This window comes from Lytechinus pictus, chromosome 15 (genome assembly GCF_037042905.1).
Source record: "Lytechinus pictus isolate F3 Inbred chromosome 15, Lp3.0, whole genome shotgun sequence".
In the NCBI taxonomy this organism is placed as follows: Eukaryota; Metazoa; Echinodermata; class Echinoidea; order Temnopleuroida; family Toxopneustidae; genus Lytechinus; species Lytechinus pictus.
The window spans coordinates 25334298-25350356 of NC_087259.1; the positions used below are offsets into that span (position 1 = coordinate 25334298).

The following is a 16059-nucleotide window of genomic DNA, read 5'->3' on the forward strand; positions in this document are numbered from 1 at the left end:
GGTATATGATTTGATTAAGGATCATCAAGTATCAGTAATCATGCGACATTACTTTGAGATCTCAATATCAAGGTCAGTGGTCATTTCATGTAAATAGAATACAGAATATCTCATTTTCATTTAGTAGAATACAAACAAAGAGCTGTTTGTGAATGTGTTACAACATTTCAAGTGCACAAAGTTAAGTCAGTGCAAGTGATAATGTGCATGCTGCATGGCACATGCATTATCAACAATTTACTTTTTAAATTAGTATATTGGCTTTGGCCAACACAGGAAGAAACTGTCTTTTTTGTTTAATATAAAGACAGGTCGGCAATATAGGGTATACGTTGAAAGTGTATACCCTACGTGAAATTAGGGGTTTCTTTAAATTTCACAAGTTATTTTTGGTATATTGTTTCAAATATTGGGTGCTGCAATTCAATTTTAACAATGTGCTGGGAGGGGGGGTTGAATAATTTTGCATACAACTGTACATGTATATAACATATAGAGAATCAGCTATTGTATCCCCCCCCCCCTTGTTCATGTAGCTACTCTTTGCCACAGAAACCTTTGCTATGGGAGTCAACATGCCAGCCAGGACCGTCCTCTTTGATTCGATCAAGAAACATGATGGTACTAACCTACGTCATCTGCATCCTGGGGAGTACATCCAGATGGCTGGTAGGGCGGGGCGTAGAGGTTTAGATACCACCGGTATGGTTATCATCCTGTGTAAAGGAGATGTACCAGAAACATCCGATCTTCACTACATGATGAAGGTTAGCATTCCATACTAACTCAACCCTTGGTTTACTCCCAGTTACTCTTTATTTCGTCATCGTTTAAAACAACTGTGGTTTCAGTCATTTAATCTTTATTAATCTTTACTCTTTATTTCGTCATCTAATACAACTGTGGTTTCAGTCATTTAATCTTTATTAATCTTTACTCTTTATTTCGTCATCTAATACAACTGTGGTTTCAGTCATTTAATCTTTATTAATCTCTACTCTTTATTTCATCATTGTTTAAAACAACTGTGGTTTCAGTCATTTAATCTTTATTAATCTTTTCTCTTTATTTCGTCATTGTTTAATACAACTGTGGTTTTAGTCATTTAATCTTTATTAATCTTTACTCTTTATTTCGTCATCGTTTAAAACAACTGTGGTTTCAGTCATTTAATCTTTATTAATCTTTACTCTTTATTTCGTCATTGTTTAATACAACTGTGGTTTCAGTCATTTTATCTTTATTAATCTTTACTCTTTATTTTGTCATTGTTTAATACAACTGTGGTTTTAGTCATTTAATCTTTATTAATCTTTACTCTTTATTTCGTCATTGTTTAATACAACTGTGGTTTCAGTCATTTAATCTTTATTAATCTTTACTCTCTATTTCGTCATCGTTTAAAACAACTGTGGTTTCAGTCATTTAATCTTTATTAATCTGTACTCTTTATTTCGTCATTGTTTAATACAACTGTGGTTTCAGTCATTTAATCTTTATTAATCTTTACTCTCTATTTCGTCATTGTTTAATACAACTGGTTTCAGTCATTTAATCTTTATTAATCTTTACTCTTTATTTTGTTATTGTTTAATACAACTGTGGTTTCAGTCATTTAATCTTTATTAATCTTTACTCTTTATTTTGTCATTGTTTAATACAACTGTGGTTTTAGTCATTTACTCTTTATTAATCTTTACTCTTTATTTCGTCATTGTTTAATACAACTGTGGTTTTAGTCATTTAATCTTTATTAATCTTTACTCTTTATTTCGTCATCGTTTAAAACAACTGTGGTTTCAGTCATTGAATCTTTATTAATCTTTACTCTTTATTTCGTCATTGTTTAATACAACTGTGGTTTCAGTCATTTAATCTTTATTAATCTTTACTCTTTATTTCGTCATTGTTTAATACAACTGTGGTTTTAGTCATTTAATCTTTATTAATCTTTACTCTTTATTTCGTCATCGTTTAAAACAAATGTGGTTTCAGTCAATCTTTATTAATCTTTTCTCTTTATTTTGTCATTGTTTAATACAACTGTGGTTTTAGTCATTTAATCTTTATTAATCTTTACTCTTTATTTCGTCATCGTTTATAAATACAACTGTGGTTTTAGTCATTTAATCTTTTACCACTTAATCTGCCACAATCTATCTAATAGAATAGAAGATTATCTTTTGAAAAAGCTGATAGAAGTATCTACTAGCCTTATAAGCTTTGTAAACTTTTATTAAACCACATCAACCTTACAGGTTTACACTAGTGAGTTTAAAGGTAAATTCCAGTTGTGGGAACGATCTCAAAATGACTTTTTACAGAATTTAATATAATGATCACCAAAGTGTCTGTTTGTATGAATAAAAAATGTGTGCCAAAGGATTCTGGAATAAATTGTGTAAATAAGCAAAATAAGCGCGGATTCGGTCACTTCCGTGGGGTCTTTATTCCCACGTGTGCCTATCTGTGTTGGCGATCTTCAGTGTGATCGTTTTTTAGCTAGATATTATGATTTCACAAAGTTCAGTTTATGTAACTGTACCAGATCTAGATCCACGATGATATACCAATACTTTACCTTGGTTTTACAGACTTTCTCACGAAATCAGTGTTTTACTGCAACTACGTTCATTTAGCTTTAAGCTCAAGCTTGGCCTTATTTACTTGAACTTTTCTTTTGATATGGGAGGTTGTCCTTCCACTTCTTGGCAACACCAAAAACTCTCAATATCAATGTCGATATCATGCCTGTTGATACCATCATTGCATAACGTATTACCAAAACATGATTGGAATTGAAAGTTCTTATTCTGTTTTCTCTGGCAGGGTCGTCCAACGAAGCTAGAATCCCAGTTCCGGCTGACCTACCCCATGATTCTCAACCTATTACGGGTTGAAGAGCTTCGAGTTGAAGACATGATGAAGAGGAGTTTCTCAGAGTTTTCAACCAGAAAGGATGCAGATAAGCACAGGAAGCACATCAAAGACCTACAACAGAAAGACAAACAGGTTTCTAAGGATTTTAATGGAATACTCCAGGCTGAAAATGAGTCTAAATAACTAGAGAAACATTCAAAAGCAAAATGCTGAAAATTCTATCAAAATTGGATACAAACAATGAAGTTATTGAATTTAAAAATTTAGCGATAATTTGTGAAAATTGTTATATGCATTCTGTCTTGAATATTAATTATATGCAATATGTATTTTGATGATGTCATGTCTCCACTTTCCTTTTTCTTATTTCATTACATGACATCAAAATCATTTCATAGTTTCGCATATATGTGTATAAAAGATCTCTCAATTGTAACAAATTTTTTTTCAAATTAAATAGTGATCAATTGATAAATTTTATCTTAAACAAGTCAAATGATTTGGTTTATTTCTTGTTTTCATGCTAAGATTCGTGACATAGATTGCTACATGTGCTCTGATCTGGAATCCTACTACCGTACTTGTAAAGAACTTCATCAACTCAGAGAAGAAACTCAGGTTAGTTGACGTTTGGTTTATTTTAGTTGGTCAGCTTTACTGTAAAGTGAGCATCAAGGTGTCATGGTTTAGTGGTTCTGACTCCCATCTCTTCATGAGAGGTTTATGGGTTCAAATCCTACTCTTGGCTTCAAATTCCTTTAGCAAGAAATTCTTCCACTTTGTGCTGCACTCAACCCAGTTGAGGTACATGTACATGTAAATGGGAACCTGGCAGGAATCTATTCATTGAAACGCTAAGTGCTTAAAGCCAGGGTGATTTAGCTGCATTTATTGTAGAGTGCTTTAGAGACTTCTGATAATGAGGTGTTCAGTGCTATAAAGGAAGTATAATTATTATTATTCTATCCACATGTAGTTTGAATATAAGTCAAGAAGTGCTGCAACTTTCAGTAGAACTTGCAGCACATATTCACATGTCATTCTTGAGTGAACCACAAACTTCAAACTTTATTCTCTCCTTATTCTGTGAATATTACTCTGAAATTTTCCTACGTTCAAGTAAGTAGTTGTTTGGCCAATTGGTGATTAGTAATGGCAAGATATCAACCATTTTAAAGCTAAATTACAGTAATTGCAGTAAAACACTAATTTCGTGAGAAAGTCTGTAAAACCAAGGTTAAGTATGACTATATCATCGTGGATCTAGATCTGGTACAGTTACATAAACTGAACTTTGTGAAATCATAAAATCTAAGCTGAAATACGATCACACTGAAGATCGCCAACACAGATAGGCACACGTGGGACAGTGTATTATTATTGCTGGAATAAAGACCCGACGGAAGTGACCGAATCCGCGCTTATTTTGCTTATTTCTCAGCAATTACACAATTTTTTTCCAGAATCCTTTGGCACATATTTTTTATTCATACAAACAGACACTTGGGTGGGCATTATATTACATTTAAAAAAAAATCATTTTGAGATCGTTACCAGAACTGGAATTAACCTTTAAAGCTGAGAATCTGCCTTTTTGAAAATATATCAAATATCAAGCTTCAATTAGGCCAACTTGTCATGGGTTTGAGCTTTTGAACATCAACTATATTTTCTATGAATTATGTACAGTTACAAAACTGTGTAAAATAATTTATTCGGCTTGGAAAATGTATTTGTGATGATAGATGTACTGGTACCAGCACAAAATTGGAATATGATTGACAAGATATGTTCATTGACAGTTTTCACTGCATGATCAGTGCAAGACGAACATTTTTTTCCTTCATAAAGTAATAGGAGTATTATAAAGTTATACAGTCTATAACTCCTGTTAATATTCTTCCTTCCCTTCCGGTAGCACCAGCCTTGGTTCACTGAAATGTGAAGGTCACTACTGCCTCACTAACATTAGACAATAGACCATTTTCATAGTAATTTGAATTTTACATTGTTATTTGTGATGTAGACGGTAATTTGAGTTGTATATTGTTTATTTATGATTTAGAGAGTAATTTGAGTAGTATATTGTTTATTTACGATTGAGAGGGCGATTTGAGTTGTATATTGTTTATTTATGATTTAGAGAGTAATTTGAGTAGTATATTGTTTATTTACGATTGAGAGGGCGATTTGAGTTGTATATTGTTTATGTACAATTCAGAGAGTAATTTGAGTTGTACATTGTTTATTTGTGATGTAGAAAGTTGTCCTGTCCCACCCGTCTGGTGTGAAGTCTCTGGCACCAGGTCGTATCATCATCATTAGGAACAAACGTTACAAGAAGAACACCCTTGGAGTTGTTCTAAGCTCTTCAGGTACATCAAATGACAGGAAAGTCAAGACACTCATTCTCTGCAATCCTTCGGACAATGACGAATCCATTACCAATGAAACAGAGCATCACATGTCGCCGATATTGAAGCACTCGTTTTGGAGACCTGAGGGGGAACCAAGTCATACAGTGAAAGACTTATTAGCAGATGATATACTGAGCATCACTACTAAAGACAAAATGAAGCTAGATGCAAACAAGATTGTAGAGAATTTTAACAAGAGGCAGATTCCAAGATTCAGGTAGGCCATTTTACGAATACTAATTTTCTTATGTCCCACCCATGGTTGATGTTTTCCAGAAGCATTGTAGAGCGTTCTCAGATGACGTCACAGGGAAGGGCATAACAAAGGGAAATTGGTGCAACATACCAGAAAAATAATGATTTGACACAGTTTGATGCACAAATGTTCATTGTTTGCCCTCCAACAAGTCTGCCTCTGGAAGTTTTTTTTCTATTTGTTTTTCTGTTTATTTTCATTCTCACAATAATTTAAGAATCGTTTGACAGATCAATTTTAAATTATGAGTATAGGAGTGACAATTATCTGTTTAGATATTGGGGTCACAAGAATATCATTATCTTATACCCGAAAATATGTTCTTGTATTAACTAAAGAACAGTTTGAGGGTTTGACTTCAAACTTGGTTCATGTATGCATATAGGAGCAGCAATTATTTGATTGGATTTGGGGGTCATGAGGTAAAAGGTTAAAGGTCAAAGAGGTAAAAGGTTAAAGGTCAAGTCCACAACAGGAAAATGTTTATTTGAATAAATAGAGCAAAGAAAATGTTGATTTGAATAAATAGAGAAAATCAAACTAGCATAATGCTGAAAATTTTATCAAAATCGGATGTAAAATAAGAAAGTTATAACATTTTAAAATTCCATATGTTCAGGAAGGAATTATTGTTGTTTCACTTGACAATGAGGAGGAAATTAGAATATTACATATTTGTTAAAATAAAATATAAAAGAAATAGTGAGTGGATGATGTCATCAGTCTCCTCATTTGCATACCGACCAGGATTATGTGCATATAACTGTTTTGTGAAAGTAAGCAAAACTTTGAAATGTCATAAATTTCTTATTTTACGTCCGATTTTGATGAAATTTTCAGTGTTATGTTTGTTGGATTTTTCTCTTTTTATTCAAATAAACTTTTTGTTGGGGTGGACTTGTCCTTTAAAGAGGTCACTACATAACTTTTTATTATGTTCTCCAGTAACAAAAGGACTGTTTGAGGGATTAACTACAAACTTAGCTCATCCATATGGAAGGAAAAATTATCTGTTTAGATTGGGGCCACAAGATCAAAGGTCAAGTCACATAGGTCATATACCTGATTAACCTGAAAATATCTCTCATGAAAACTGAAGAACTGTTTGAAGGTTCAACTTCAAACTTGGCTGAGTTGGTCCTTGTATGCGTATATGAGTGATGAAGACCTGAAAAAAAAAATTTCAGGTGACAAGTTCAAAGAGGTCATTTTAAAGTTTTAGAAGTTATGTGTGTAATATATTATTGATATGGCAATCGCAGAGGCTTAAATTTCTACTATAAAGTCATTAAATAATCTTGGCCTTGGTTGGTTGAAAAAAAAATGGGGGGGGAGCTCTTGATTGATCTTTTTTTCTGATTTGGTAGCAGTAGACAGAAATGCCAACTTTTTTGTTGTTGCATATTTGTTCCTCTTTTTTTTCCTATGAATAAGGCAATAAATTTGTGTATGTTTTGTTTAATTGGTCAATTATATTTGTTACTTAATTGTTTTGTAAAGCGCTTAGAAACATTAAGTGCTATATAAATACAATATATTATTATTATTATTACTATAAATATCTGGGCATGGAGTGTGTGCAATGGCAGTGCATTATGCACAATCTGCTAAGGTTATCATTGACAGAGCCACAATGCCTATGCAGTGACCAGACACATATTATTTTGATTTGTCAGTTGACAGCTACTGTCTGGCAATCATTACAGTAAGAGAAATGTATCATAAGAATAAACTCCTTTTTTATACACCCTTCCTAGACGGGACATACATGTACATGTATTCTGGTATCACGCTCGGTGTCCGTCCGTTAACTTTTCCTTGTAAACGTGATAACTTCAGTTTGACTTAACCTAGGCTCAAATAATTTGGTGTGTATGATACTAGCATGGATCCCAGGAAGCCTATTGATTTTGAGGTCCAAAGGTCAAGGTCACAGTGACATATTTTTATCTTACCGTTCTGCAGTCCTTGTAAATGCGATAACTTCATTTTAACTTAACCTAGACTCATATAATTTGGTGTGTAAGATACTCGCATGGATCCCAGGAAGCCTTTAGATTTTGAAGTCTAAAGGTCAAGGACAAAGTGGTGTGTTTTCATCCTACCCTTCTACAGTCCTTATAAACGCAATAACTTTAGTTGAACTTAACCTAGGCTCATCTAATTTGGTGTGTATGATACTAGCATAGATCCCAGCAATTCTATTGATTTAAGGTCAAGGGTGAAGTCGCCACCTTCCACCTTTCTTGCTTGACCAATAACTCCATTTTCCGTGTTACAGGCGGGCGTATTATGTGCTCTCCCTAGCGACACTCTTGTTCCTTCTATGAATACTTTTTTTTTTGTTGAAGAAGTTTCCTACTCTGAGGGACTCCAGCCATAGTGACTGAATAAACATGTAGACTCATACTTAAACAAAAATATCTTATGCATTGTTGATTAGGAATGATCCCCCAGGGCAGTCAGCTGTCTTAGCCACCCAGGAACTTCTTCGACTGATTGAGACATATCCAGATGGTCTGGATACACTTGACCCGGTCAGGGATCTGAATATAAGGGACATTGATCTTGTTGACAAGTTTACCACCAGAGACTATGTAGAGAAAACTGTGGATAAATTTAATTGTACGCTTTGCTTCAACTTCCAGCAGCATGTGAGTCATATCAGATTATTATTACATTTGGGTTCACAAATTAAATTATGATGTGAATCCTTTTAATCTTGGATTACACAAAAGGCTACTTATATCATCATGCATGATGTAGATGATAAATATACAATCAAATTCTTCTCAAGTTCCCTATTTCATCACCTATAAATATTTACGCCACACAAAGGTCCTGAAAATATTGTTGTTTTTTACTTGCAAGTAACTGAAGAGCTATTTGTGGGATCAATTTCTTAATTTGCTCGTGAATGAGGATCTGATTAGATTTGAGGGTCACAGGGTTAAAGTTGACATAGGTCTTAACATACAGTGTATGAAATTTCTTTTTCTTGCTTTAACCAAATAAACAAAAAAAAAACCTGATGGATGGATCGGATTCTCACTAAGCTCTTGTCTGAATGTAAGAATTGCAATTATCTGATTAGACATTGGGGTCATAAGTTTAAAGGTCAAAGGTCATAGAGATCATGAGTTAGAAGTGGGATTTGTAATAAGTTTTTGGTCTGGCAATGGCAGAGGCATAATTGATGGATCCATTTAGTTCAATTCAGTTGAAAGCCAGTGCTCAAGAAGAACATTGGACTCTCTTTTTCAAGCACCAGACTGTGCCTCTCTTCTTGTTTCTACCATATTTTGATAGCTTTATGACTTATATTTCATTGTTGTTGAATTGTGTGTATTTGAGTTTTGTCAGACGTGTATCAATCAGATATGATTATTTACGTCTGGGACCAACCTTTAACGTCACCGTCCGAAAGACGAAAATAATTGTGTGTATTTGAGTTTTGTCAGACGTGTATCAATCAGATATGATTATTTACGTCTGGGACCGACCTTTAACGTCACCATCCGAAAGACGTGACCAGGGATCGAACCTCGAATCTCTGCATCAATTTGTAACTTCCCCACATAGCTTGGATTACAGGCGCACGCCACAACGCCCAATTAATTGTTTTTGCAAACAATATACATGTATACACATGCAATTAAAACAGTTAATGTGTAAGGTACATAGCATTCTCAGGGGATCTTTGGCATGGCTGATTTTCTTTTGAATGTCATGTGACCCCCATGTATCCAATCAGGATCCAGGATGTGTTGTATTTTTTTTCTATTCCTTGTACAGTATGCTGACATGTGCTATAGGATGAAAGTGAAGGAAGACCTGAAGCACTACCGATATCTTCTATCAGATAGAAGTCTTCTACTCCTTCCTGAATACTATCAGAGAATACAGGTTGGTCTCTCTTTTACATTGTGCCATAATTAGCTCAAGATGCAGTGTTAATTTCAACTGGTATTTATAAAGAAAGCAACAATATTTGTACACACTGGTGAAAAAAAATTAAGCTTCCATGGGTGTGAGAGTAATAGCTTTCACTTTTTGGTTTTTCAGTTTCAGCTTTAGCTTTCCTCTGTATTACAGTTTGGCAGGCCTACCAAGTAGTACGGATATTTTCCCTATTTCGTACGGAAATCAAAGTGAAATACGGCAGTACGCTTTTATGTGGTAAAATACAGAAATATAAAAATTCAATTTTGCATCTTGTGTTATGTCCGTGTTTACCAGTATATTGTGATTGTTTTGTGTTACCTTTCTCCTAGTTGTAATCCTTGATCATTTTAAATCCACCTTAATTTATTTTCCAAAAGACCATTTATTTCTTACCTCTGTCTCTGTTAAAGACAACAAGACAGGAATGTGGCCTCTGGTTTTTTTGGCCACCTGGAAAAATACAGATTTTATTTTGCCAAAATACTGAATTTTAGGTGGAAGAATACTGAAATCGCAAAAAAAAACTTGACAGCTCTGGTATGAGAGCTCTCTCAGTTTCAGCCTATTCAACACTCTTCATTTTTAAGCCTATTTTTATTTGTGATCACTCACACTCTTGAGCATCAACACGCAGGTGGAGTTGATATTTTTATGAGTCGTTCTGTTCCAATGTTAATTGGATGAAGGTCTTCATGACTTTCCTGCGCTGAATTTGGTTGTCTGAATGCTCATTCATTCAAACATGCCGCCACAAAGGAACAATTTTTGCATGCAAAAACCAACTTTGTGTACAAAAATCTATATACAGACATCTTAGACAGCTCAAAAATTATGTTAAAAATAACTCGTGTGGAATAATGAAATCATTGTGCATATAGTTATGACACCATAATTGAATCTTTATAATATTATGAGTTCGTTTGTGCATCTTTGGACTGTTTTTTTACACTTCATTCTTTCATTTTGTCTTCCATATTTATTATAGCATAAGTGTCCAGTGCAATATATCTCATCATGTATGAACAATATGAAAAGAGTTACTGTGCTTTGTTACATCATTTATATGTAATAGGTTTATAACCTTTTCCTTACTATCATTGGAAATTATATGTTATTTCAAAATCAAATGTTATTTTCTGAAGTTATCATGATCTTTGTGTATTATATTATTGAGCAGCCATAATTTTATTATGTTCTTCTAGGTCTTGATGGAGCTGAATCACATTGACAAGTCTAAAACCATCCAACTAAAAGGCCGAGTAGCCTGTGAAATTAGCAACCATGAACTACTCATCACTGAGCTTGTCTTTCAAAACATCCTTTCGCTGTACCCACCAGATGAGATTGCTGCATTGCTATCTTGTATGGTCTTTCAGGAGAGGAGGTGCAGCGAACCAGAGCTGACAGAGAGTCTGGAAAATGTGAGTATTCCAGTCATTGGAATTATAATCTAATCATTGAAAAATAATTCTGTTTTCAAAGATTTAGTGCCCAATTTAGCACACTACAGATTAAGTTTGTGCTTGAGAGAGAGAAAGGAAAGGAAAGAGAGTAGGATATCATGCTGTGTACACGTAAGCTCCGTTCACTGAATTGACATGAAAAATGCTTAGTGTGTAATGTGGTAATTCATGTTCATGGACTCGACTAATCTAGAACAAATTGCTTGAATCAGAACCGGAATTGATTCTGGGGAAAGTCAGGAATCTCCCAAGAATAGTTTGAATTCTACTCCTGTGGTTAATTTTCTTCTGCAAGAAATAAATATGCAGTGTGCCAAACTAAACCCATATGAGGGAACAGGCACCTGACAGGAATTTATTGAGCGGGTAACAACTGCTTTGCTTTCATAGGCCTGGGTAATTATGATGTTTTATTTCGGAGTGGTAAGAGACCTTCTGGTAAAGTAAATGTTGTGGTGTAGTGGTTAAGTCACTTGAGCTCTTAAAAGCAAGGGTTCAAATCCCACCCTGCGATTATATCGTTTGGCAAGGCACCTGTCCACATTGGTCACTCTTCACCCAGGTGTTCAGTGGGTACCCGGTAGGATGTTAACGTCTATTAGACTGGCTTGTGTACTGTGGTATGAAAACAGCCAAGATGCTCCCCAGGGAGTGGAGATAACGCACTTATGTGTGGAACAGTGATGGATCCTATGATTAGAGTAATAATAAGAACATGTAAAGTGCTTAGAAAGCGCTATATAAATGTGACCATTATTATTATCATCATCATCAGTATAGTTATCATCATTATCAGTATAGTTATCATCATCATCATCATCATTATAATTATCATCATCATCATCATTATCATTATTATTATTATTATTTTATTATTATTATTATCATTATTATTATTATCATTATCATTATCATTATGATTATTATTATCTTTGTTATTATTGTGTACTAGTATTAAAGAAAGTATAATTATCCTAATTCTCTACATTCAGGGTGTGAAGAGGATCAAGGAAGAAGCTCTTAGGATAGGGGTGTTGCAACATAGCTGTGGAGTACAGATGCCTGCAGAAGATTTTGTTGAACAGTATCGCTTTGGACTCACTGAGGTGGTCTATCAGTGGGCTCAAGGCTTGGTGAGTTAATGTTCATTTCATGGCATTCTTTTCTTACCACTTTTTAGTCTGCTTGGCTGACCGCACGTGCTTAGATGTTTGAGTCATTGTGCGTCTAAAAGGAAAGAAATAGCTGCTTTCACATGGGAAGAAAATGTTCCATCTGGCATTAACATTAGAGAAAAAAGTTGTGGGTTAATAACATACGTTTTTCTCTTTAAATCATATAAACAGAATCAAGAAGTGATGTCGTTTCAGGCAAATGATGCATTCATTCATTTGTTCATTATACAATCCATATGCCCTTGTTGAGTCTGTTCTAAATCAATTGCACAAAGCCATTACACTACAAACAAAACCTTGACTCAAGATTGGAAAGATCATATATTCGTATTCAAACATTCCCTTCTATGATATTAACCAGGCACTTTTTTCAGAACCTACTGCCTAATATTGCGTCAAGCCCCCATGTATTTTTCCCCTGATTTTTACAAAACTGCATGTAGTCGGCATCATTCTTACAGATTGAAGTTTCCTTTCTTGTTCTTATAGGAATTTTCAGAGATCACTAGCCTGACAGATGTTACTGAAGGGATCATTGTTAGGACTATCCAAAGATTAGATGAAGTCTGTCGTGATGTGAGGAATGCTGCTAGAATCGTTGGTGATCCTATCCTCTTCAGTAAGATGGAGGAAGCGTCTCAACTTATTAAGAGAGACATTGTCTTTACTGCAAGTTTGTATACACAGTGACCAACAGAGCGTTAAAGCGGTGAATCTATCCTTTTCAGTAAGATGGAGGAGACATCGCAACTCAATAAGAGAGACATTATTTTTTCTGCAAGGTTCATTTCACATGATTTTGGCTTAGACTTTGAGATAAAAATGGTTTTTAGTATTATGCTTAAAGTTGGCTTGGTAAAGTAAAATACTAAGAAAAATCTTAATACGAGTATAAGCATTTGGTTAGGCAAGTTAAGTGCTAAGTAATTTATTTACATGTAGTATATCAGTACACTGAATTGAATACTGACCCAGGACTTACTCCTGCAAAAAAATTAAGATATTTTGAGGTAGTCCAGTGTCTGGTTTCATAAAACTTTCTATGGTACCAATTGCTTCCATGTAAACTAAGATCTAGTGTAAGAAATTGAATGAAGTGAAATATTCTAGCATACTATACACATCTTGATTCTGTTTTTGTTACTTATTAGACTGAATGGCTATTTGGCTGTCTATGTAGGGTTTGTGCCCTTGTTTGCTAGAGCTCCTGTGAGTAGTGAGCTGACCGGGCTTGTCCCTTAAATTTTTGGTGAACGGAGCAGCACATAGGAGGGCACCAACCTGTTGTAGCTTGTTTACAAGAGAACTCTTGCTGAGCTAGCGCCATGAGCATCTTTGGACGGTGTGTGCACTCTACAAATCTAAATTATATATATGTATTTTTTCTCTCTTAGCCAATCAAATATTAAGAATGCCAGTTACTTTCCATTATTGATAAGTATAATTAAGCAATATAGTGTTTGGAAAACACTCTAGAATATTTGTTTTGTTGAGTACTGTGATATTTGTTATGGATAAAAAAGATCTTTAGAATATTTACCATGAACTAGAGTAAGATAATCTGTTCAAATATTCAAATTGTTATAGTTTGTATAATTTGTAAAAAGAAATGTGCGTAACTTTAGGACCCCCCATCAATAAATACATTCTTACACAGATGTTAGGGAACATTTCTGCCAAACAGTTTTCTCATGACGAATTATGTCGCTAAAAAAGTTCGGGTATTTTGAAAGGGGGAAGAGAGTTACTTTTTTGTTATGTTTGACATCTTTTAATGACAATATTGGAAGCCAAAACAACTATTTATTATTTGAAAGCTGTGAATGATTAGAATACAGCAATACCAGGTAGGTATAAAACACCTGAATATGATACTCTTGATAATGGGCGTTATATCGTTTCTAAATGGCATGAATTATATGACATCCTATGTGGTCCCAATTCAGATTACCTGCATAGTTATGTAGACAAAATCAATATTTTTTTTCTCCAAATTATGAATTGGAAATGTTTAAAGGAGAATGAAACCCTTGAAACTAGCCGAATCCATATTAAAGAGAAAAATCAAAGAAACATATTGTTGAAAGTTTGAGGAAGATTGAATGAATAATAAGAAAGTTATGAGCATTTGAATATTGAGATCACTAGTGCCATGTAGATCCTCCCATCGGCAATGCGACCAAGATCTGTGATATCACACACGTACAACTCCCTCATTACTTTAGTACTTATTTCACTTATATTCTCACTTTTATAGAGTCTATCACAAGGTTAGGTGTTTTCTTTATGAGATGACAAGTACAGAGGTTTCACAACATTATATCATTGATGAATCGTTTGTCATATGATTAGAATGAGCAAAAAGAGATGTTTTGGGGTATATTTTCAGTGTCCGAATGGGAGAGTTGTACGTGTGTGACATCACAGATCTTGGTCGCATTGCCAATGGGAGGATCTCCATAGCATTAGTGATCTCGACATTCAAATGCTCATAACTCTTTTATTGCTAGTCCTATTTTACTCAAAGTTTTGTTGATCTTATTCTTTGATTTTTCTGCTTTCATAAAAGCTTACTTGCTCCAAGAGTTTCATTCTCCTTTAAGAACCATACGCACAGAAAGCTCTCGAACTTATTTTTTGCCATTTTCTATTTGCTGCTTATTTGTTGCTGCTTTTCATCATTATCTGCATTGAGTTTGTAGTTTAAGACCTTTACCGCACATAGCAGTTGTGACCAAATAAGCAAAAAGAGAAGAAAATATCACCACAAAAGATTTGGTTCAAAGCTGTTGGTTAACGTTTATGGACTAAATAATTCAAAACACGTTCTCTTGCAAATTGAATTTTAATCTGGATTAAAAGAAAATAATATAACTTTTCTACATCACAACTCCATCCACATAAGATGACGTCAGAGAATCTTTACAGGTGAAAAGCATAATGATACCCATTTTTGTGATTTTGAATTGGAACATTCTCAAAGAAATATCCATCTGGTAAGCTGTAAAATTGCATGAAACTGGATTTGTTGTATTTTGTAGATTATTAGCGATATATTTTTGGCCTTAGAATATATTATTACATGTTAAGATGACATAAAAAAATAAGAAAACAAAAATGCAGGTGTATTTCTGTGGTCATTACGCTAATCAAGATGATATATTTTTATATTAAAGATACATTGTCATTTATCTTAAGAAGATCATGAATTACCTTGAAATAAATTTCAAGCCTGTGTATTATGTTGCTGTATTTATTCAAAAGTTAGTAGTTGTGGTTATCATCAATTATGACTAGTGAAGAGATGGGGAAGGCATTGTGGCCTAGTCATGAGAAGGAGCGTAACACAGAGAGATTGGGATAGAGAGAATGACAAAGGGATGAAAAGAGTGACAAAGTGGTATAGAGAGAGAGAAATATGGCGTCCCTCGGTTTAAATTCAATTTTGTGCTCCCAGGTCGAACATCAATTTGTAAAATCAACTCCTCTCATTTCTACCCCCCCCCCCCCATTTTCTTTTCTATCTCACGCTCTGTCTTTCTATTCTTTTTCCCCTTCTGTCTGTTTTCATTATTCTTTTTTTATCTCCCCCATTCCTTTCCCCCCTTTTCTCCTCTTTATTTTTTTTCTTCCCTTTTTCCTCTCCCTTCTTCATTCTCTATCTGACCCCCTTCTCCTAGGGACCATGGCTATACCCCCCCCCCCCCCCCCCCCGTACTACTAGACCTCTTAAACAGTGGACTTCCGAATTTGAAATTAAACTCAAAGATTCTGAATCGCATGTCATGGAAGGAACAAAGCGCACCTACTTGGGCAAATTTTGCCCCTTTGTTCGGTTATGACATCACGGGTGACATCATCCCGGATCTCACCAGAGCTGAACGCATGACCATGCAAGTTGATTGATTCAAGCTTTGGTTACA

General features: G+C 34.6%; 1 protein-coding gene across 1 annotated transcript in view; it reads left to right on the forward strand.

Moving 5' to 3' along the window:
- LOC129277976 (superkiller complex protein 2-like) overlaps nt 1-15373 on the forward strand; it is a 30727-nt gene extending 15354 nt beyond the window's left edge. The window contains exons 16-24 of the mRNA XM_064110405.1: nt 537-767; nt 2830-3012; nt 3409-3498; nt 5141-5514; nt 7997-8207; nt 9349-9459; nt 10701-10919; nt 11954-12094; nt 12626-15373. Coding sequence (XP_063966475.1) covers nt 537-767; nt 2830-3012; nt 3409-3498; nt 5141-5514; nt 7997-8207; nt 9349-9459; nt 10701-10919; nt 11954-12094; nt 12626-12826 — 1761 coding nt within the window. The 3' untranslated portion in view covers nt 12827-15373. The remainder of the gene's footprint in view (nt 1-536; nt 768-2829; nt 3013-3408; nt 3499-5140; nt 5515-7996; nt 8208-9348; nt 9460-10700; nt 10920-11953; nt 12095-12625) is intronic.
- Nucleotides 15374-16059: the final 686 nt, after the last annotated feature.